This window comes from Rhizophagus irregularis, chromosome 9 (assembly GCF_026210795.1).
Source record: "Rhizophagus irregularis chromosome 9, complete sequence".
NCBI lineage: Eukaryota > Fungi > Glomeromycota > Glomeromycetes > Glomerales > Glomeraceae > Rhizophagus > Rhizophagus irregularis.
In genome coordinates this window covers 4,757,308-4,781,676 of record NC_089437.1, presented here as the reverse complement: position 1 = coordinate 4,781,676, position 24,369 = coordinate 4,757,308, and the positions used below count along the sequence as shown (strand labels likewise).

Below are 24,369 nucleotides of genomic sequence, written 5' to 3'. Positions count from 1 at the left end.
CGGAGATAATGTTCTCATAAACAAATTTCTTAACATCCCACCGTTAAGCTCTTTTTTTAAGTAACATCTTTAAGCTTGTCTATATCAGTGACATTCCAAAGGTTTAAGTTCCTATAATTAACACTAATTTCATCATTTATCTTTCGATGGATGAGAAACGAGATCGACTTACAAATGCGTTTTATCCGACTGTTACGCAATTTTCGGTCGTACGAAGTGTGATACGGATTTAAAAGTAAAGCGCAGTCTCCTTGATGCTGACTGATCAGCTAGCTTAGAACAAATATATTTTCAAGATAAAAGATAATTTTGTTATATATCGCATGTATGTTAGTAATCTATTAATACATAAAAATAAATATATAAATCAATCGCATATGCATTAATAAAAAACCTATTTATTCCTTAATTATTTATTATACATAATACGTATATTTATACATATCTTAAATCTATTCCCTAAATTACTTTTTTTTTTTAAATTATTCCCTACAAAAACATTATAAATATATTAAACAATTTGTTTCTTTAATTACACCTTCATTATAATATTTTCTAACAATAAATTCATGATCATCTTTAAAATATAATCTTTTATAACCATATTTCTTAAATATTAAAGGATTCCTACATCTCCAATTTTCAAAAAAAATTTCTAAAGCTTCAACAGTAAAAATCCAATTATCATCAAAACAAAATTCATAAAAATTTTTTGAAGAATAATCTAATAAAATTTTTAATAAATCATCACAATTAAATTTACCTTCATTCTTTGTTAATAAATAAATTTTTTTTAATTGATTACAATTTAAAAAAATTTCTTTTATTCCATCAAAATTTTCAATTTCAACACAAATAGTTAATCTTTCAATCCTTGGACAAAATCTTGATATTGAATTAATTAATTGATTTGTATAAATAGGATCATGATTACGATAAATTCTAATTTCTAATATATTACCATTAGATTTTTCGATTAATAAATGTTCTTTAAAAAATGGCCAATCAGTTTTAAGATATTGTAAATTAGGAAAATTAGCTAAAGATAAATATTTTCTCCATTCTTTAATATGTAATTCTATATTTTCTTTATTCATAGCTCTACCATCAATTTCTAAAGATTCTAAATTTATTAAAGAAGGAAGAATTTTAGGAGAAAGTAAAGTTATATCTGAAACTATAGTAAATTTTTTTAAAGTAATAGCTTTCCTTTCAATAACTTCACTTAATTGTATACATTGATTTTTTATACTACCTGTATTATATAAATAAAAATTCAAAGATTGTAAATTCTTTTGAATATCTATAAAATTAATTAATCCTGGTATATCTTGATTACAATTTCTTAATCCTAAATATTCAATATTTTGACAAATTTGTGACATTTCAAATAATGATAAAGAATTAACAAGTTCAAGATCAATACTTAAAAAACGTAATTGAGAAAAACATTTTGAAATTCCTAAAAATCTTGTTAAAGGTTGAATAGTTTCCCATTGAAAAAATTTAATATTATTACAATTATTTATAAATAATTTATAAATTTCTTGTTCTAATATAAAATTTTTATTATAATTATTATCATTATTATTATTATTAAAATTATAATAATAATTATCTTTTTCATAATTATCTTTTTCTTGAACTTGATCTTGAAATTTAATAGATTTAAAATCTTTATTAATTAATTTTTGTATCACATTATCAATAAAATTTGGGGAAATTTGAGTAAAATAATTTATATAATTAAATAATGGTGGTAATGAATCATCATTATTATTATGATGATTATAAGGTGATTTTAATATATTTTTATCAAATAAAAGTTGTTTTGATGATTTTGGTAATAAATAGATTATTATATCATAAAATTTATTCCTTGAATTTGGTTCGGTTTTATTGCAATAATAAAAATAAAAAAATTTTTTCCATAATATTGGTATGGTTATACGACACCATAATCTATTTACCAAAATACATGAATGAAGAGTTGATGAATCAAATCTTAATTCATTTAAAATAATTTCAAGACAATCTCCATTAATATGTGGCATTTTTTTTAAAAAAAGTAAAATTTTTGAGAGGGAAAAAAAAGTAGGACAGGAAAAAAAAATTTTTTTTTTTTTTTTTTAAAAAAAAAATGAATTTTTTTTTTCGAATATTGTACTTGAAATTCTCACTGTGTAACGGGTCACCGAAGTGACAACTTTGCAGATTATGCACATAATCTGTTCTCTGCGTTAAAACATGGTATAATCAAAAATTATTGATATGTGACATAGTAAATCTTAGTATAATACTTATAATACTATAATATAATTATACGCACACACCATTTTTCATTGTATGACAAAATTTCCCAAATTTTTATATGGTGAACTTTAAAATTACGAAAATTACGGCTAAATTATAAATTGCTTAAATAATTCGATCACAGATCGATCAACTATTTATAATGTATCACAAGGTTCCAACGGGGTAATAACTAATCCGACAACCTAGAAAGGTCATATAATTTACCGATAATAGAATGTAATATCCTATAAAATAAACCGATAACAGAAACTCTGGTTAATAAACCAAATAAAAATGATAATTTGGGCCGAAGCTACAACAATCATGATATATATACAGTAGTTATTCCTGTAATAAAATCGTTCACGTGATAGTCTTGCTTCTATGTAGTAATATATTATAAAGCGTTTATAAATGATCTTATTCTTCTTTTTACCAATTCTAGTAAAATTGACAAATTTGTTTAAGTGTTTAACATCTATTTTTGACATTTTTATATACTAATGTAGTTTGATACCAAATAAATGCAATAAATAAATTCCTCAGGTATAAATTTAAATCGAGTTATTGTTCAATCGATTAGGAATATGCGGGATTTAATATTTTTATGAGGCATCCAATATTGAAATCAGCATTAATAGCATTCAATTCCTATTGGATACTGTAGTATTGTAAGGATATCGGTCAAAGACCGATATCCATCCGGTTATTTCCAGTTATATTCAGTTATATTCCAGTTATAAATAGGTACTGTACATGAAGTAAAATAATCTTTAACCAATCATACAATTATTTCCTGTAAAAATTATATACAAATATTACAGTACATAAATAAATTGATAAGATTGGAACCATCTAAAGAAAAAATTATCGATTAAATTATTTGATTTACATTATCCAATTATTTTATTAAGTCTCAATGCAATCAAAATATTCTTATATTACACTGAATGTTTTAAACTCATCAAAAAATTATTCTAGAAAATCTTTTTAACAATGGAAATTTTGAATTTCTGTGTAATGTAGGGAATGGATCATACGGATCTTACAACTTAATCTATAATTATGCATCTCCCTTACATAATGTAAACTTTCGCGTTCTTTTTTGATTTTTATGATTAGTTTAGAACTAAAATTTTAATCATGTTTATTGTTTTGTTCAAATTTTAATATTCAAAAAAAATTTCTTATATAATGATGGTCTCAATGACTTCGCTCACGATTAAAAAAAAATAAAAAAATTAAAACGATTAACAAAAAAAAAGTTTAGCAAAAAAAGTTTAACAACAAAAAACAAGGTCTAAAATCTAAATTCCTTTAAAAGAAAAAAAAAAATATTCTCTCTTTTTTTTTAATAATACACAATGTCTTACACAAAACGTGATAGTGGTTTTGGAGAATCTTTGTCTCTCGGAGGATTTAATGTTTATTTAGGATTATCTAATGAAAAGAAAATAAAAGGTTGTCAAGTCTTTATCGAAAATTTTACAGACAAAAAATTGGAAGAGATCTTTCCGAAAAAGAATCATGAAGTTCGTAATTTTCATGATGTTCGTGTTCCAAATATTCAACATATTCCAAATATTCCAAATGCTCCAAATATTCAACATATTCCAAATATTCAATATACTCAAAATATTCAACATATTCCAAATATTCAACATACTCAAAATATTCCAAATATTCCAAATATTCCAAATAATCGAAATGTTCAAAATATTCCACATGTTAAAAATGTTGAAAACCCCCGTGAAGACATACCTTACAAACCCCGTGATTACACACCTTTCTCTTCTTATTTAGGATTAGATTGCGTTAATAGAGCTAATGGCGTTAAAATCCCCAAAATCCCTACTATTGTTAAATCTGATTCGACTGATCTGATTGATTCGACTGATTCGACTGATTCGACTGATTATACAAATTTACCATTACCAAGTGCGACGGAAATATCTATAAATAGGAGTCTCCAACTAATTCGTGAGGTAAAAATCAAATCTTTTAAAAAAAAAACCAATTTTAAATTCAATTCATTTTATATTAATCATAATTATTATTATTAAAATCTTTTTTTCAGGCATCTGCGAAATTCAAGATTTTAAAAAATTCTAGATTGAACAAAATTGAAACAAAAGTCATTAACACAAATGTAATTAAGGAGAGAATTGAGAGAATTAGAAATTTATTACGAAATTAAAAAAAATTAAGAACTTTTTTTTTTTAGGAAATTCTTTGTAAATAATTTGTGTTAATTCCATTTTTTTGAACTTTTTTTTTATTTTTCCTAGATTAATTTTGTAATTTGTACACTTTTTTCTTTTCCTTTTCTTTTAATAAAAAAAAAATACATATAATACGTGGTAATGCGTAAAAGTAAGAAAAGTAAACAAGATCAATACTTAAATCTCTGATAATACGAATTTGCTCTAGATCTCCCTTTTCGGTGAAATAATAAAAAATCCGCAGTAAAATCTCAAGGATGAAACATTGAACAATGTATCCTACATACAATTACATATCGAAATTGTAGCACCAGATTGCCAAAATTGTAAATTTAAAGATTGCAAAAAATATATTTACTCAAAAAATAATGTCACGTGATTTAATATTTTCCAAGTTTGGTTTTTTTTAAAAAGTTTCTCAATCTTCCTTTTTTTTTAAAAAAAAAAAATAAAATGTTTAATTTTAGACTATTATTATTACTTTAAATTTTACTGATAGTGAAATCTCAGTTTTTAACCCCTAGTGTTCGTACATTACATAGCTCAATTCTTGTCGATAAAAAACTTTATATTTTTGGTGGATTCAAAGATCGTCTTAATGATATGATTGAAAGTACATATAATCTAAATCCAAATGATAGATTTTTTTATCTTGATGTATCAAAACCTTTTGATACTTCAACTTTACCATGGACTGCAATACCAGCTAATGAAAAAAATCTTCCTTTGAAATTTTTTAGTTCTGTATTTTCTGGAGGTGTAGCAGCGAGTTATGGTGGTACAAATAATGATACAATATATTTTATAAATAATGAATTCGATAAAACATTACCTCCAGTTCTATCTTTTAATACAAAAGATAATTCATGGAATTCATATTCACAACAAATTATATCAGGTGAAAGACCTATTAGTAAAAATCAAATTAGACCTATAACTGATTATAGTGGTAAAATATATTTACTTGCCGGCTTATCTTTTACAACTCTTCAAGGTGTAACTCGTGATGAAGGAGGAATGTTTATTTTTGATACAATAAATTCAAATTGTGTACTAAAAGATGTTATAGATGGTATGTCAAGAGTTGAATATTCCGCTACTTTATTACCAAATGGTACAATAGTTTATATGGGTGGAAGGGATCCTAGGGATTCTCCTGGTAAATCCGTCGCTGATGGTTTTCGTGTAGTACATTTATATAATACTAATGATAATACTTGGAAATCACAAAACACTTTTGGTGATTCTATCCCAAATGGTGATAATGGTATATCTTCTGTACTTGGATTAGATGGTTTTAGAATAATTGTTTTTGGTGGTGATAATACTGACAATAAAATGTTATATGTATTGGATACAACAACTTTTAATTAGTACGAACCAAATGTTTCAGGAAAAAGTCCCACCATGAAACGTTTTGATCATACTGCCAATGTAATTGGAAGATATATGGTCATAGCATTTGGTAAGTGAAAAAAATAAAATTAAATGAATTTGAATTTGAATTTTTGGTCGATTTTTTAAGAAAAAAAAATTACGTTATTCATAATATTTTAATACTATCCTTTATTTAGGTTCTGGTCCTGTTTTAAATTTTAATATCGGAAAAATGGTGAAAGTGATGTACTTTTACTTGATATTGATATTGGTAATTCTTCAAATTATATTTGGACCAATAATTTTAATCCTAATGCTGTTATACCATCATCAAATTCAACTCAATCTGATGATAATACAGGAATTATAGTTGGTGTAGTATTTGGTGTTTTAGGTATTATTTTTATTACATCATTAAGTATTTTCTTCTTTATAAAAAGACGTAAATATTTACTACATGAAAAAGCTCTTCCAATTGTTAGAGATGGTGAAAATGTAATGCCTATACCAAGTGGTTTAGAATTATCATCTGGAAGAAATTCGTAATAATGAGGAATTGGGAATAAAAAAAAAAAATTCTATTTATTTATGTGTATAAAATATAATTCATAAAGACTGTAATATTTATTATTCTTTTAACTTTAACGAATTTTAAACCAATTATTTTAACGAACCAGAGTTTCATTATTTATTTAGTTAAAATATACATTAAATTACATAACATAGGATTATCCAATGAAAAGAAAATAAAAGGTTGTCAAGTCTTTATCGAAAATTTTACAGACAAAAAATTGAAAAAGATCAAGTTCGTAATTTTTGTGATATGTTCAAGATATTCTAAATATTCCAAATATTCCACATATTCTCCACATATTCTCCACATATTCCAAACATTCAATATACTCAAAATATTCAAAATACAATCAATTCTGGATATAACGAACCTTTCGTTTGGTTTGGTATAGGATGAGTTCATTATATAATATATTTTTATACCGAATTGTTCAGTAACCAATGATAAAATATAGACATGTGACTATTTTGATGATTTACGAATTTAATACTTCTATACGCTCTTTTTCTTTCAAAATGTCAGTTATTGTTGACTTTCCGACACGGTATTGTTTTACAAAGCTAACATTAGAAAGGGTTGGATTTTTTCTTTTGTTTCGCAAAGTTTACGTTTTTGTACAGTAACTCTCTTTCTTGAATTTTGTGGTGTAACTAATTTATATAACGTGATATTTGGTATCAAATATATAGGTTTAATATATAATCGCCCGGTTAAAATAGGTTCGGATGCGATAGCATTTTATTATATAGTTTCGTTATATCTAGCACAATTAGTTATAAAAAAAATCGGGTCTGTAATATATGGTTCAGTATATCAAATTTTCGTACAGGTTCGTTTCCAAATATTCAACATATTCAAATATTCCAAATATTCCAATGTTCAAAATATTTCACATGTCTAAAATGTTGTGAAAACATACCTTGATTATATACCTTTTCTTCTTATTTAGGATTAGATTGAGCTAATGGCGCCAAAATCCCTATCATTGTTAAATCTGATCTGATGGAAATATCTATAAATAGGGGTCTTCATGAGGTAAAAATCAAATCTTTTAAAATCATAATTATTAAAAAACTTTTTTTTAGACATCTACTAAATTAAAAAATTCTATTCTACACAAATGTCATTAAGAGAGAAAACTTTTTTTTAGAAAATTCTTTGTATATAATTTGTATTAATTCCACTTTTTCGAACTTTTTTTACTTTTCCTAGATTAATTTTGTACACTTTTTCTCTTTTCTTTTCCTTTCTTTTAATAAAAAAAAATACGTATAATACACTGTAATACGTAAAGGCAAGTAAACAAATTGATTATCATCTCTAATTAACAAAAAATTATATACTGTATATCTCCCATTTTGGTAAAATAATAAATCCACAAAAACGTCCGCAGTAAATCTCCGACAAAAACAAGGGATGAAACATTGCAATAAAGCATCCTACATACAATTGCATATTGAGCCAGACCTATATAGGGCGGTAGTTCAATTACTTATAAGTAAAATTATACAAACCAATTTTTTTAATTAGCACCAGATTGCTAAAATTGTAAATTTAGAGATTGTAAACAGGTTTCAATGTTAAGAAAACAGTGTCATGTGATTTAATATTTTCCAAGTTTGTTTTTTTTTTTTAAATGAGCATTCAAATATAGTTTAAAAGTTTCTCTAAAAATAGTAAAATTAAATAGAAACTAATATTAAATAAAAAAATTTTTTTCCCTTCCTTTTTTTTTTATAAAAACAAAAAAAAAATATGTTTAATTTTAGACTATTATTATTACTTCAGATTTTAACGATAGTGAAATCTCAGTTATTAACACCTAATGTTCGTACATTACATAGCTCAATTCTTGTCGATAAAAAACTTTATATTTTTAGTGGATTCAAAGATTTTGTACCTAATGTTACGATTGAAAGTACATATAATCTAAATCCAGATGATAGATTTTTTTATCTTGACGTATCAAAACCTTTTGATACTTCAACTTTACCATGGACTGCAATACCAGATAATGACAAAAATCTTCCTTTGAACTTTTTTACTTCTATAATTTCTGGAGGCGTAACAGCGAGTTATGGTGGTGCAAATAACGATACAATATATTTTATAAATAATGAAAAGGATAAAACATTACCTCCAGTTCTAACTTTTAATACAAAAGATAATTCATGGAATTCATATTCACAACAAATTATATCAGGTGAAAGACCTATTGGTAGAAATCAAATGAGACCTATAACTGATTATAGTGGTAAAATATTTTTACTTGCCGGTTTTCCTTTTACAACTCTTCAAGGTGTAACTCGTAATCAAGGAGGAATGATTATTTTTGATACAACAAATTTATCTTGTGTACTAAAAGATACTGCTATATCAAGAGTTGAATATTCCGCTACTTTATTACCAAATGGTATAATAGTTTATATGGGTGGAAAGGAACCTGCTGGTAAACCCGCCACTGATGGTTTTCGTGTGGTATACTTATATAATACTAATGATAATACTTGGAAACCACAACCCACTTTTGGTGATTCTATCCCAAATGGTGATAATGGTATATCTTCTGTACTTGGATTAGATGGTTTTAGAATAATTGTTTTTGGTGGTGATGATATTGATAATAAAATGTTATATGTATTGGATACTACAAATTTTAATTGGTACGAACCAAATGTTTCAGGAAAAGGTCCCACCATAAAACGTTTTGATCATACTGCCAATGTAATTGGAAGATATATGGTCATAGCATTTGGTAAGTGTTGAATTGTTGGATTTGGTTGGTCGATCAATTGGTCGTTTTTTTTTTAAAAAAAAAATTACGTTATTGATAATGTTTTAATACTATCCTTTATTTAGGTTCTGGTTTTGGTTTAAATTTTAATTATAGGAAAAATGGTGAAAGTGATGTACTTTTACTTGATATTGGTAATTCTTCAAATTATATTTGGACCAATAATTTTGATCCTAATGCTGTTATACCACCTCAATCATCATCAACATCAGATTCAACTCAATCTGATAATAATTCTAATAATAAAAATAATACAGGAATTATAGTTGGTGTAGTAGTTGGTGTTTTAGGTATTATTATTATTACATCATTAAGTATTTTCTTTTTTATAAAAAGACGTAAAAATTTACTACATGAAAAAGCTACTAGTGATGGTGAAAATGTAATGCCTATACCGAGTGATTTAGAATTATCGTCCGGAAGAAATTTAGTAAAATAATAATAATAATAGAATTATACTGTATTGTTATATTTGAAATGAGAATAAAAAAAATAATTTATTTAATTTATGTGTATAAATATAATTCATAAAGAATTTATTATTTATTATTATATTTTAATTTTAACGAATTGTAACTTCAATTATTTCTAACGAACCGGAGTTTCAATTAAAATATACATTCAATTACATACAAAGGATTATCCAATGAAAAGAAAATAAAAAAAGTCAAATCATGAAATTCGTAATTTTCGTAATGTTTGTGATGTTCGTGATGTTCAAGATGTTCCAAATATTCAACGTATCCCAAGTATTTATTTCAAATATTCAAAATATTCAACATATTCAAATGTTCAAAGTATTTCACATGTTCAAAATGTTGAAATATCTCGTGAAAACCAAAACCCGTGGTTACATACCTTTCTCTTCTTATTTAGGATTAGATCGCGTTATCCCTAAAATCTCTAAATCTGATTCGACCGATTATACAATTATACGTGCGACGGAAATATCTATAAATAGGAGTCTAACTAATTTGTGAGATAAAATCAAGCCTTTTTAAAAAATCAAATTCAATTCAATTCATTTATAATAATCATAATTATTATTATTGAACATTTTTTTTTTTCAGACATCTTCGAAATTCAAGATTTTAAAAAATTCTAGATTGAAACAAAAGTCATTGACACAAATGTTATTAAGGAGAGAATTGAAAGAATTAGAAATCTATTACGAAATTAAAAAAAAAAGAATTTATTTTTTGTATTAATTCCACTTTTTTGATTAATTTTGTAATTTGTACACTTTTTCTTTCATATAATACGATTAATACGTGGTAATGCGTAAAAATAAGCGAAATTATCAATCTCTTAAAATAATAAAAATCTACATACGGATTGTATATCCGGTAGACCAATTCCTTATAAGTAAAATTATACAAAAACAAAATTTTTATAAGTACCAGATTACTAAAATTGTAAATTTAAAGATTACAAAAAATATAATTACAGGTTCCATTCTGACATTATTTCGTTTCAATGTTCAAAAAATCAGTCATGTGATTTAATATTGTTATGAATCGTTTGACGAGCATTTTGTTTTTTTAAATGAATCGTTTGATGAGCATTTTTTTTTAAGTGGATCGGTTATAAAGGCCCGATGAGATTCAAATATAGTTAAAAAACTTCTCTAAAAATAGTAAATCAAAAATAGAAATTAGAAAGTCAAATATTAATTGTTAAATAAAAATTTTATTTTCTTTTGTTTTTTTTTAAAAAAAAATAAAAAAAATAAAATAAAAAATGTTCAATTTTATATTATTATTATTATTGCTTCAAATTTTAACGATAGTGAAATCTCAATTATTAACACCTAGTCCTAGTGTTCGTACATTACATAGCTCAATTTATGTTGGTAAAAAACTTTATATTTTTGGTGGATTCAGAGATAATCCACTTACTGATACGATTGAAAGTACATATAATCAAAGTCCAAATGATAGATTTTTTTATCTTGACGTATCAAGACCTTTGATACTTCAACTTTACCATGGACTGCAATACCAGATAATGAAAAAACTCTTTTTTTGAACCTTTTTTCTTCCGTGCTTTCTGGAGGTGTAGCAGCGAGTTATGGTGGTGAAAAGAATGATACAATATATTTTATAAATAATGAAAATACAACATCACCTTCAGTTCTAACTTTTAATACAAGTGATAATTCATGGCTTAAATATTCATCTATATCAGTTGAAAGACCTATCGGTAGAAATCAAATGAGACCTATAACTGATTATAATGGTAAAATATATTTACTTGCCGGTTTTCCTTTTACAACTATTCAAGATGTAACTCGTAATCAAGGAGGAATGTTTATTTTTGATACAATAGAATTATCTTGTGTACTAAAAGATGCTATAGATGGTATGTTAAGAGTTGAATATTCCGCTACTTTATTACCAAATGGTATAATAGTTTATATGGGCGGAAAGGATCCTAAAGGTCCTGATGGTAAACCCGTCGCTGATGGTTTTCGTATAGTATATTTGTATAATACTATTGATAATACTTGGAAACCGCAACCCACTTTTGGTGATTCTACCCCAAATGGTGATAATGGTATATCTTCTGTACTTGGATTAGATGGTTTTAGAATAATAGTTTTTGGTGGTCATAATATTGACAATAAAATGTTATATGTATTGGATACTACAACTTTTAATTGGTATGAACCAAATGTTTCAGGAAAAGGTCCCACCTTAAAACGTCGTGATCATACTGCCAATGTAATTGGAAGATATATGGTCATAGCATTTGGTAAGTGTTGAATTGTTGGATTTGGTTGGTCGATCAATTGGTCGTTTTTTTTAAAAAAAAAAAATTATTTACATTATTTATAATATTTTAATATTATTCTTTATATATATATATATATATATAATTTTTTTTAGGTTCTGATCCTAATTTAAAATTTGATTATAAACAAAATGGTGAAAATGATGTACTTTTACTTGATATTGGTAATTCTTCAAATTATAATTGGGTCAATCATTTTGATCCTAATGCTGTTGTACCACCTCAATCACCACCTCAATCATCAACTCAATATAACAATAAAAATGATACAGGAATTATAGTTGGTGTAGTTGTTGGTGTTTTAGGTATTATTTGTATTATATCATTATGTATTTTCTTTTTTATAAAAAGACGTAAAAATTTATTACATGAAAAAGCCCTTTCAATTCCTAGTAATAGCGAAAATGTAATGGCTATACCGAGTGATTTAGAATTATCATCCGGAAGAAGTTTAGTAAAAAAATCATAATAATAGAAGAATTATATTATTAAAATTTTATTTATTTATATGTATAAAATAAACAGTATATAAAGAATTTATTATTTATTATTATTTTAACTTAATGAATTTTAACTTCAATTATTTCTAACGAACCGGAGTTTCATCATTTATAAATAATGTACATTAAATTACATAAATATTATTATCCAATGAAAAGAAAATAAAAGGAAGTCAAGTCTTTATCGAAAATTTTACAGACAAAAATTGGAAGAGATCTTCCTGAAAAAGAATCATGGAGTTTGTAATTTTCGTGATGCCAATTATCAAATATTCAAATATTCAAAATGTTCAAAATATTTCACGTTCAAAATGTTGAAATATCCCGTGAAAACATACCTTTACAAAAATATGCCTTTCTGTTCTTATTTTGGATTAGATTGCGTTAATAGGGTTAAAATCCCTAAAATCCCTAAATCTAATTCGATTGATTTGACTGATTATATAAATATACGACGAGAAATATCTACAACAGGAAACCGTCCCCATAAAAATTTTTAAAAAAATGTTCACATGTCTGAGTTTTTCTGAAATAAAAACTAGAAAAATAAGGAATTTTTTTCAGAAAATTTGTTTTTTTGTTGCACAGTGTCACATGCGAAGCAAAATATAGTATGATTCTTGATAGATATATATTTATTTTGTTTTTTATATATCAAGAATGACACTTTTGCCGGAAGGACATCCATATCTAATCTTATTTCGGAGTTCGGACTAATAAATAGGAGTATTCAACCAATTCGTGAGGTAAAAATCAATTTCAATAATTTCAATTCAATTCATTTATAATAATTCTTTTTTTCAGACATCTGCGAAATTCAAGATTTTAAATTTAAAAAATTCTAGATTGTCATTGACACAAATGTCATTAAGGGGGGAATTAGAAATTTATTACGAAATTAAGAAAAAAAGGTTTTTTTCTAGATAAATAATTTGTATTAATTCCACTTTTTTGAACTTTTTTTTTTCAAAAATTATTTAATGATCTCAAAAGACTAAATAAAACCATGTGATAATACGTAATATGTACAATACGAATTGACTCTAGATCTGATGGAATAATAAAAAATCCGCAATAAAATCTCCAAAAAAAATCATTGTAATAAAGTATCTACATTGCATATTTTATCATTGTGAGCAAGACTTTTATAGACCAATAGACCAATTCCTTATAAGTAAAATTGTTCAAAGTAAATTACCAGATTACTAAAATTGTAAACTTAATCTTTTTTATCAATCAAAAAATGTATTTCATTCAGTAGTTTCAATGTTGAAAATAAACCACTAGCATGTGATTTATTATTTCCAAAAGCCTATTTGAAAATAGAAACTATGAAACTCAAATATTAAATAAAAATTTTTTTCCCTTTTTTTTTTTAAAAAAATAAAATAAAATATAATGTTTAATTTCAGACTATTATTATTACTTCAAATTTTAACGATAGTGAAATCTGATTTGACACCTAGTGTTCGTACATTACATAGCTCAATTCTTGTTAATAAAAAACTTTATATTTTTGGTGGATTCAGAGATAATCCACTTACTGATACGATTGAAAGTACATATAATCAAAGTCCAGATGATAGATTTTTTTTATCTTGACGTATCAAGACCTTTTGATACTTCAACTTTACCATGGACTGCAATACCAGATAATGAAAAAATCTTCCTTTGGCCTTTTTTTCTATAATTTCTAACGGCGTAGCAGCGAGTTATGGTGGTGCAAATAACGATACAATATATTTTATAAATAATGAAAAGGATAAAACATTACCCCAGTTCTAACTTTTAATACAAAAGATAATTCATGGCATTCATATTCACAACAAAATATATCGGGTGAAAGACCTATAGGTAGAAATCAAATGAGACCTATAACTGCCTATAATGGTAAAATATATTTACTTGCCGGTTTTCCTTTTACAACTCTTAAAATGTAACTCGTAATCAAGGAGGAATGTTTATTTTTGATACAATATATTCAGATTGTGCGCGGAGAAAGCGCGGATATTGCAAAAACATTTAAAGGTTAGTTCCATGCAAAAAAGGGTGTGTCAGGCAAGACTTCTTGTCATTACGCCGCTCGATGCTTTCGAGGAGGGTTGGATGCTTTCTAACTCGATGGGGAGGAGAAACGCGACGGCTTTGCTCATCAATGTGTGATTCTTTCGCGTGTACACCTACTTACCGACGTGCATGAAAAATGCTTTATGTCGTCATCAACATGTTAAATATTATTTCCATTATCTAACTTGTTTACCTTCTTTATCAACTGTGTGAGAATTCATCATCAGAAATCAGTAATATTGTCTGGAAGAGGAGCCAAGAGATTGCAGAGTCCAAAGTTCGTTTAACACTCAGTGAACTACTAGCTAAGATGAATCGAAGTTATCATATTATTATAAATGTTGCAATGATTTGCTTATTATTTGATTTCCTCCAACTCCCAGATGAATGTCAAGACAGTTATTGTCGATGAAATTGGTGGTTCAGATCTATCCCAAATGGTGATAATGGTATATCTTCTGTACTTGGATTAGATGGTTTTAGAATGATAGTTTTCGGTGGTGATAATACTGACAATAAAATGTTATATGTATTGAATACTACAAATTTTAATTGGTATGAACCAAATAATTCAGGAACACAACCCTCCATGAAATGTTCTGGTCATACTGCCAATGTAATTGGAAAATATATGGTCATAGCATTTGGTAAGTGAAAAAATAAAATAAATTTGAATTGTTAGTTTTAGTCGATTAATTGGTCATTTTTTTTTAAAAGAAAAAGTTTATTTTTACATTATTTCTATCTTATCTATATATTTTAATACTATTCTTTATTTATATATATATAATTTTTTTTTAGGTTCTGGTCCTAATTTTAATTTTGAATATAAAGAAAAAGGTGAAGCTGATGTACTATTACTTGATGTTAGTAATTCTTTAAATTATGTTTGGACCGATCATTTTAGTCCTGATGCTGTTATACCACCTCAATCATCATCACCTCAACCGTCGCCACATCCATCACCACCTCAACTCAATATAACGATAAAAATAATACAAGAATTATAGTTGGTGTAGTAGTTGGTGTTTTAGGTATTATTTGTATTATACCATTCGGTATTTTCTTTTTTATAAAAAGACGTAATATTTTATTACATGAAAATGCCCTTCCGATTCCTGGTAATAGCGAAAATGTACCGAGTGGTTAGAATTATCATCCGGAAGAAGTTTAGTAAAATAATAATAATAATTAAAATTTTTTTTATTTATATGTATAAAATAAATATAATTCATAAAGAATTTATTATTTATTATTATTTTAACTTTAATGAATTTTAACTTTAATTATTTCTAACGAACCAGAGTTTCATCATTTATTTAGTTAAAGTAAATAAATTGCATACATATGATTATCCAATGAAAAGAAAATAAAAGGAAGTCAAGTCTTTATCGAAAATTTTACAGACAAAAAATTGGAAGAGATCAATCCTGAAAAAAAAAATCATGTAATTTTCGTGATGGCAATTATCAAATATTCAATTATTCAAAATGTTCGAAATGTTCACATGTTCAAAATGTTGAAATATCCCATGAAACATACCTTACAAATCCGTGATTACATGCTTTCTCTTCTTATTTAGATTCCGTTAATAGAGTTAAAATCCTATCTACTACATAGGAAACGGAAACCGTCCCCATAAAAATTTTTAGAAAAATGATTATAGGGCGTTATAAGCCAATTAAAGTTTTTCGTTGCAGTATCACATGCGAAGCAACAATATCATTCTTGACATGTTTATAGTATGATTCTTGATAGACATATATTTATTTTGTTTTTTATATATCAAGAATGACACTTTTGCTGGACGGACATATCAAACCTTACCTCGGAGTTCGGACTAATAAATAGGAGTCCTCAACCCAATTCGTGAGGTAAAAATCAAAATCTTTTAAAAAAATCAATTTCAATAATTTATTTATAATAATATCAGACATCTGCGAAATTCAAGATTTTAAAAAATTTCCAAATTGAAGCAAAAAGTCATTGACGCAAATGTCATTAAGGAGGGAATTAGAAATTTATTACGAAATTAAAAAAAAAAACTTTTTTTTCTAGATAAATAATTTGTATTAATTCCACTTTTTTGAACTTTTTTTTTTTTTACTTTCCCTATATAATTTTGATAATTAGTACGTTTTTATTTCAAAAAATTATTTAATGGTCTCAAAAGATTAAATAAAACCATGTTATAATACGTAATATATACAATACGAATTGACTCTAATAAATCTTAGATCTGATGGGATAATAAAAAATACGCAGTAAAATCTCCAAAAAAAACCATTGTAATAAAGTATCTTACATACAATTGCATATTTTCACTGCGAACCAGACCTTTATAGACCAATGGTCAAATAGACCAATTCCTTATAAGTAAAAATGTACAAAGCAAAGTACCCAGATTACTAAAATTGTACCTTTTTTATGAATCAAAAAATATATTTATTATATGTTCAAAAATAAACCACTGGCATGTGATTTAATATTTTCAAAAGCTTATTTGAAAATAGAAACTAGAAAGCCAAATATTAAATAAAAATCTTCCCCCCTTTTTTTTTAAAAAAAAAAAAATGTTTAATTTTAGACTATTATTATTACTTCAAATTTTAACGATAGTGAAATCTGAATTATCAATACCTGCATTACCTAAAGTTCGTTTATTACATAGCTCAATTCTTGTCGATAAAAAACTTTATATTTTTGGTGGATTCAGAGATAATCCATTTTCTGATACGATTGAAAGTACATATAATCAAAGTCCAGATGATAGATTTTTTTATCTTGACGTATCAAAACCTTTTTATACTTCAAAATTACCATGGACTGCAGATAATAAAAATCTTCCTTTGAACAATTTTTCTTCCGTGCTTTCTGGAGGTGTAGCAGCGAGTTATGGTGGTAATAATAATGTTACAATATATTTTATAAATAATGAACACGATAAAACATTACCTCCAGTTCTAACTTTTAATACAAGTGATTATTCATGGAATAATCTTTTCCAACCAAATATAACAGGTGATATACCTATTGGTAGAAATCAAATGAAACCTATAACTGATCGTAATGGTAAAATATATTTACTTGCCGGTTTTTCTTTTACAACTCTTCAAAATGTAAAACGTAATGGAGGAATGTTTATTTTTGATACAATAAATTTATCTTGTGTACTAGATTATGATATATTTACTAGTATGTTAAGAGTTGAATATTCCGCTACTTTATTACCAAATGGTAAAATAGTTTATATGGGTGGAAAGGGATCTGATGGTACACTCATCACTGATGGTTTTCGTGTGGTATATTTATATAATACTAATAATAGTAATTGGGAACGGCAATCTACTGCTGGTTCTATCCCAAATGGTGATAATGGTATATCTTCTGTACTTGGATTAGATGGTTTTAGAATAATTGTTTTTGGTGGTGGTGATATTGATAATAAAATGTTATATGTATTGGATACTACAAATTCTAATTGGTACGAACCAAATGTTTCAGGAAAAGGTCCCATCATGAAACGTTTAGAACATACTGCCAATGTAATTGGAAAATATATGGTCATAACATTTGGTAAGTGAAAAAATAAAATAAATTTGAATTGTCAATTAATTATTTTACATTATTTCTTATTTATAATATTTTAATACTATTCTTTATTTATATACATATATATTTTTTTAAGGTTCTGGTACTAATTTTAATTTTACATATAGAAACATTGGTGAAAGTGATGTACTTTTACTTGATATTGGTAATTCTTCAAATTATATTTGGACCGATTATTTTGATCCTGATGCTGCTATACCACCTCAACAACTACCTCAACAACAATATAACAATAAAAATAATATAAGAATTATAATTGGTGTAGTATTTGGTGTTTTAGGTATGATTTGTATTACATCATTAAGTATTTTCTTTTTTATAAAAAGACGTAAAAAATCATTAAATGAAACAACTTTTCCAATTCCTGATAATGGTGAAAATGTAAAAAGTGATTTAGAAATATCATCCAGAGCATCCGGAAGTAGTTATTAAAATAATAATAATAAAAAGAATTATAGAATTATTGAATTTGGAATTATGAGGAATTAGGAATTAGGAATAAATTAAAAAATAAAAAATAAAAAATAAAAATTTTTTATTTATTTGTATATAAAAAAAATATTAAATATCATTTCATAAAAAAAATATTTAATATTTATTATTATTTTAACTTTAATGAATTTTAACTTCAATTATTTTCTAACGAACCGGAGTTTCATCATTTATTTAACTAAAGTTAAAAATACATTAAATTACATACGTATGATTATCCAATGAAAAGAAAATAAAAGGAAGTCAAGTCTTTATTGAAAATTTTGCAGACAAAAAATTGGATGAAAAAGAATCATGGAGTTTGTAGTTTTCGTGATGCCAATTATTCAACATATTCCAAATATTCCAAATATTAGAAATGTACAAAATATTTCACATGTTCAAAATGTTGAAATATCCCATGAAAACATACCTTACAAATCCGTGATTACATGCTTTCTCTTCTTATTTAGATTCCGTTAATAGAGTTAAAATCCTATCTACTACATAGGAAACGGAAACCGTCCCCATAAAAATTTTTAGAAAAATGATTACAGGGCGTTATAAGCCAATTAAAGTTTTTCGTTACAGTATCACATGCGAAGCAACAATATCATTCTTGACATGTTTATAGTATGATTCTTGATAGATATATATTTATTTTGTTCTTTATATATCAAGAATGACACTTTTGCGCATATCAAACCTTATTTCGGAGTTCGGACTAACAAATAGGAGTCTTCAACCAATTCGTAAAAAAAAAATCAATTTCAATAATTTCAATTATAATAATACTTTTTTTCAGACATCTGCGAAATTCAAGATTTTAAAAAAATTCCAAATTGAAGCAAAAAGTCATTGACGCAAATGTCATTAAGGAGGGAATTAGAATTTAAATATTTTGCTTATTTTTCCAACCAATAGTCTAATTGCTCGTGGATTTTCAGATGAAACAATTGTAACCGATAAAATAAATTCTCTCAATTTAAATGAAAAGACTAGGTTAAGAATTTTTTTTGGTTCTAATGAGAAAAAATATGACAAGATCAAGAAATGAATCGAAACAAAGACTAATATTAGGAAAGAAAGAAATTTATTACGAAATTAAAAAAAAAAACTTTTTTTTCTAGATAAATAATTTGTATTAATTCCACTTTTTTGAACTTTTTTTTTTTTACTTTCCCTAGATAATTTTGATAATTAGTACGTTTTTATTTCAAAAAATTATTTAATGGTCTCAAAAGATTAAATAAAACCATGTTATAATACGTAATATATACAATACGAATTGACTCTAATAAATCTTAGATCTGATGGGATAATAAAAAATACGCAGTAAAATCTCCAAAAAAAACCATTGTAATAAAGTATTCTTACATACAATTGCATATTTTCACTGCGAACCAGACCTTTATAGACCAATGGTCAAATAGACCAATTCCTTATAAGTAAAAATGTACAAAGCAAAGTACCCAGATTACTAAAATTGTACCTTTTTTATGAATCAAAAAATATATTTATTATATGTTCAAAATAAACCACTGGCATGTGATTTAATATTTTCAAAAGCTTATTTGAAAATGGAAACTAGAAAGCCAAATATTAAATAAACATCTATCCCCCATTTTTTTTAAAAAAAAAAAATGTTTAATTTTAGACTATTATTATTACTTCAAATTTTAACGATAGTGAAATCTGAATTATCAATACCTACATTACCTAAAGTTCGTTTATTACATAGCTCAATTCTTGTCGATAAAAAACTTTATATTTTTGGTGGATTCAGAGATAATTCATTTTCTGATACGATTGAAAGTACATATAATCTATATCCAGATGATAGATTTTTTTATCTTGATGTATCAAAACCTTTTGATACTTCAAAATTACCATGGACTGCAATAAAAGATAATAAAAATCTTCCTTTGAACAATTTTTCATCCGTGCTTTCTGGAGGTGTAGCAGCGAGTTATGGTGGTAATAATAATGATACAATATATTTTATAAATAATAAATAATGAACTTGATAAAACATTACCTCCAGTTCTAACTTTTAATACAAGTGATTATTCATGGAATAGTCTTTCCCAACCAAATATAACAGGTGATATACCTATTGGTAGAAATAAAATGAAACCTATAACTGATCGTAATGGTAAAATATATTTACTTGCCGGTTTTAATTTTACAACTCTTCAAAATGCAAAACGTAATGGAGGAATGTTTATTTTTGATACAATAAATTCATCTTGTGTACTAAATTATCATGATATATATACTAGGATGTTAAGAGTTGAATATTCCGCTACTTTATTACTAAATGATATAATAGTTTATATGGGTGGAAAGGGATCTGATGGTACAAACTTCACTGATGGTTTTAGTACGGTATATTTATATTATACTAATAATAGTACTTGGGCAAGTAAACCTACTACTGGTTCTATCCCAAAAGGTGATAATGGTATATCTTCTGTACTTGGATTAGATGGTTTTAGAATAATCGTTTTTTGTGGTGTTGATATTGATAATAAAATGTTATATGTACTGGATACCACAAATTATAATTGGTCTGAACCAAATGTTTCAGGAAAAGGTCCCATCATGAAACGTTTTGATCATACTGCCAATGTAATTGGAAAATATATGGTCATAGCATTTGGTAAGTGAAAAAAAAATAAATTTGAATTGTTGATCGATTTTTTAAGAAAAAATAAAATTACGTTATTTATAATGTTTTAATACTATCCTTTATTTAGGTTCTGGTCCTGGTTTAGATTTTAATTATAGGGAAGAAGGTGAAAGTGATGTACTTTTACTTGATATCGGTGATCCTTCAAATTATACTTGGACCACTTATTTTGATTCTGATGCTGCTATACCACTACCTCGACAACAACAACAATATAACAATAAAAATAATACAAGAATTATAATTGGTGTAGTATTTGGTGTTTTAGGTATGATTTGTATTACATCATTAAGTATTTTCTTTTTTATAAAAAGACGTAAAAAATCATTAAATGAAACAACTTTTCCAATTCCTGATAATGGTGAAAATGTAAAAAGTGATTTAGAAATATCATCCAGAGCATCCGGAAGTAGTTATTAAAATAACAATAATAAAAAGAATTATAGAATTATTGAATTTGGAATTATGAGGAATTAGGAATTAGGAATAAATTAAAAAATAAAAAATAAAAAATAAAAAATAAAAATTTTTTATTTATTTGTATATAAAAAAAATATTAAATATCATTTCATAAAAAAAATATTTATTATTTATTATTATTTTAACTTTAATGAATTTTAACTTCAATTATTTTCTAACGAACCGGAGTTTCATCATTTATTTAGTTAAAGTTAAAAAAATACATAAAATACATACATATATATATATTATATATTATACCAAAAATGAAAAATAAAATTTCCGGAAAAAAAAAATTTTACCTTGTTTAATTTACTATATTAAAATATTTGACGGAGATAATCATTTACACAAAAAAAAATTTTTAATTTTTTTTTTTTTTTGATTGTTCTTACGATTCAAATGTTGGTACTTTCCTAATATGATAATCTATCAAAATAACAAATAAAAAAAGAAATAAATTTAACCATTGAAATGAGAGAGATAACAAAACGTTTAATAATAAATAAATAAATAATATCTCACCCCTGGCTCCCTTGTAATCGGTTACACCTTGTTATAATTTGTTAAAAGTAAAAAAAAAACTAAACTTTAATTGAATTATACCCTTTATTTTTAAAGGTAATACCGAAATTTTATTAGCTGTTTAATGAATCCCGTTTTATGGTATTCATTCAACGTTCACTCATTAATCATTAGAAAACATTACAAAATCATGACACAAAAAAAAAAAATTATTATTATAAGGTAAACATTTAAACATTGTAAACAATCGGTAAAAGATCATGAAGATAACCCTGAGAAATCCTTTTTTGATCCAATATTCTCAATTATTTCTTGCTTACATAATTTAACCTCGCTTATTAGAATAGATGATCATCAATTAGCATTAGTAATAATACTATAATAGTATAAATGAGTAAAATTATATAATATCTGTAAAAAGGACAATATATTAAAATAAAATTTTGATATAATCGGAGATATATTTGATATCGCAATATAACTTTTATTTGTTAGACGTTGCAATATAACTTTTATTTCTTATATCGATCGCCAATTCGTTATAAATTCGCAAATTCATATAAATTCACAAATTCGTAAAATTCGCGAATTCGTATGAATTCACTAACTCGTGTAAATTCTCGTATAAATTCGCTAATTCTTATTGAATTCCAATTCGTAATTAGTATAAATTTGCCGATCGTATAAATTGCCAATTCGTGATCCAGTAGATTAGCAGATCGTTATATCTTGGCGAATCGAAAGAAATTCATTACAAAATTACGGGATGAATCAAAGAAATTTCATTACAAATTATAGCCGAAATAATATATAATGATAAGGTTGTGTGTCAAACTTTGTAATCGCGGAATATAATCATTGTTTGAATAATAATGTTGAGTATTGCCATCCGGTTGTTGAATTACTTTTTAAAGTTTGAATCGCTTACAACCAGATTATAGCATTATGGCAAGTGTTGTAACCGTAATGCCATATATCATAATATTATGTTATTAGCATGAAATTGGGAAAGTATTTTTTTATCAAAAAAGTATTTTTTCAACTTTTAATATATAACTAATATGAAAGTAAATTAGAAGCAAGAGTCTTAAAATCAGTACAATGTCAAGAAAAAAACGACATGATAGTTGTAATTCAATAAAGGTAACATTTCATACCGTACATAGAAAACAATGTGGAAAACAAAAATCCTAATTCATTATATTGTCATTGTAGAAACCTTTTCGAGCATTCATTGATCTATGTCATACAAACGTATTTTTTCACAATGGTTAATAATTTACAACCAAATATCTTCATTTTTTTCGTCATAAAAGAAAAAAACAAATCGCTGTAAATTATTAATGTTAACAGTAATTTCTGCCAAGTTTCTGCCATTGTACAAGATGATATTAAAAAAATACACACATACCTATAAAAAAGGAATGTTTAGAATATATACGTAAAATATACAATATACATAAAATGTCTATAGAATGTCCATAAAATATATAAAAAATATACAAAATGGGCTCACTGTATATAAAATGTACAAAAAAGCCCCTTTGCATATATCCTATGTATTCTATGGACATTCTATAGACATTTTATGTATAATGTACATTTTATGTTTATTTTATGTATGTTTTCTGAACATTCCTTTTTTATAGGGATACGCATATAGTAGATAACATTGAACTGAAGATATGAATGAGACGAAAGTGATTTCTTCGTTTGTTTTTGACGAGGCTATTAAATTAGAATATAAAGGAAACGTAAATTTGGTTCAGTTCAACGTGTAGGTATGAATTTTGATTATGGAGTAGTAATAATTGAGATTTCTTAGACATCAGTATATTTTTTTATATTTTTATATTTTTTTATAAAATTTTAATATAATGATTTTAAATGCATTCACGCACCATTTTAGAAACATTCATTCACATCCACTTCATATTTCATAAATAGAAGTTTACCAGGACCTTGTGTTATTGAAATTAATTGAATCG

At 25.5% G+C, this 24,369-nt stretch overlaps 7 protein-coding genes across 7 annotated transcripts; 6 read left to right on the top strand and 1 right to left on the bottom strand.

Annotated features, from left to right (window-relative positions):
* Nucleotides 1–500: 500 nt before the first annotated feature.
* On the bottom strand, nucleotides 501–2,101 carry OCT59_030110 (uncharacterized protein; the record flags this gene model as incomplete). Its single annotated transcript, XM_025328429.2, has 1 exon — nucleotides 501–2,101. Exon 1 carries the CDS (start codon nucleotides 2,052–2,054, stop codon nucleotides 501–503), a length of 1,554 nt encoding a protein of 517 aa, XP_025166760.1. The 5' UTR covers nucleotides 2,055–2,101.
* A 1,558-nt stretch (nucleotides 2,102–3,659) lies between these two features.
* On the top strand, nucleotides 3,660–6,440 carry OCT59_030109 (uncharacterized protein; the record flags this gene model as incomplete). Its single annotated transcript, XM_025311952.2, has 4 exons — nucleotides 3,660–4,280; nucleotides 4,373–4,444; nucleotides 5,028–5,890; nucleotides 6,137–6,440. The coding sequence occupies 4 exons, from the start codon at nucleotides 3,660–3,662 to the stop codon at nucleotides 6,438–6,440; spliced, it is 1,860 nt and encodes a 619-aa protein (XP_025166759.2).
* Nucleotides 6,441–8,223: 1,783 nt separating this feature from the next.
* On the top strand, nucleotides 8,224–9,778 carry OCT59_030108 (uncharacterized protein; the record flags this gene model as incomplete). The annotated part of the gene is made up of 2 exons (XM_025322241.2): nucleotides 8,224–9,223; nucleotides 9,328–9,778. 2 exons carry the CDS (start codon nucleotides 8,224–8,226, stop codon nucleotides 9,699–9,701), a joined length of 1,374 nt encoding a protein of 457 aa, XP_025166757.2. The 3' UTR covers nucleotides 9,702–9,778.
* Nucleotides 9,779–11,002: 1,224 nt separating this feature from the next.
* OCT59_030107 (uncharacterized protein) lies at nucleotides 11,003–12,524 on the top strand (the record flags this gene model as incomplete). The annotated part of the gene is made up of 3 exons (XM_025322240.2): nucleotides 11,003–11,174; nucleotides 11,267–12,016; nucleotides 12,151–12,524. The coding sequence occupies 3 exons, from the start codon at nucleotides 11,003–11,005 to the stop codon at nucleotides 12,522–12,524; spliced, it is 1,296 nt and encodes a 431-aa protein (XP_025166756.2).
* A 1,429-nt stretch (nucleotides 12,525–13,953) lies between these two features.
* On the top strand, nucleotides 13,954–15,632 carry OCT59_030106 (uncharacterized protein; the record flags this gene model as incomplete). The annotated part of the gene is made up of 4 exons (XM_066146443.1): nucleotides 13,954–14,113; nucleotides 14,356–14,491; nucleotides 15,049–15,269; nucleotides 15,424–15,632. The coding sequence occupies 4 exons, from the start codon at nucleotides 13,954–13,956 to the stop codon at nucleotides 15,630–15,632; spliced, it is 726 nt and encodes a 241-aa protein (XP_065995084.1).
* A 1,563-nt stretch (nucleotides 15,633–17,195) lies between these two features.
* On the top strand, nucleotides 17,196–18,666 carry OCT59_030105 (uncharacterized protein; the record flags this gene model as incomplete). The annotated part of the gene is made up of 2 exons (XM_025311951.2): nucleotides 17,196–18,198; nucleotides 18,311–18,666. 2 exons carry the CDS (start codon nucleotides 17,196–17,198, stop codon nucleotides 18,664–18,666), a joined length of 1,359 nt encoding a protein of 452 aa, XP_025166755.2.
* A 1,682-nt stretch (nucleotides 18,667–20,348) lies between these two features.
* Nucleotides 20,349–21,817, top strand: OCT59_030104 (uncharacterized protein; the record flags this gene model as incomplete). The annotated part of the gene is made up of 3 exons (XM_066146442.1): nucleotides 20,349–20,682; nucleotides 20,750–21,367; nucleotides 21,465–21,817. 3 exons carry the CDS (start codon nucleotides 20,349–20,351, stop codon nucleotides 21,815–21,817), a joined length of 1,305 nt encoding a protein of 434 aa, XP_065995083.1.
* Nucleotides 21,818–24,369: the final 2,552 nt, after the last annotated feature.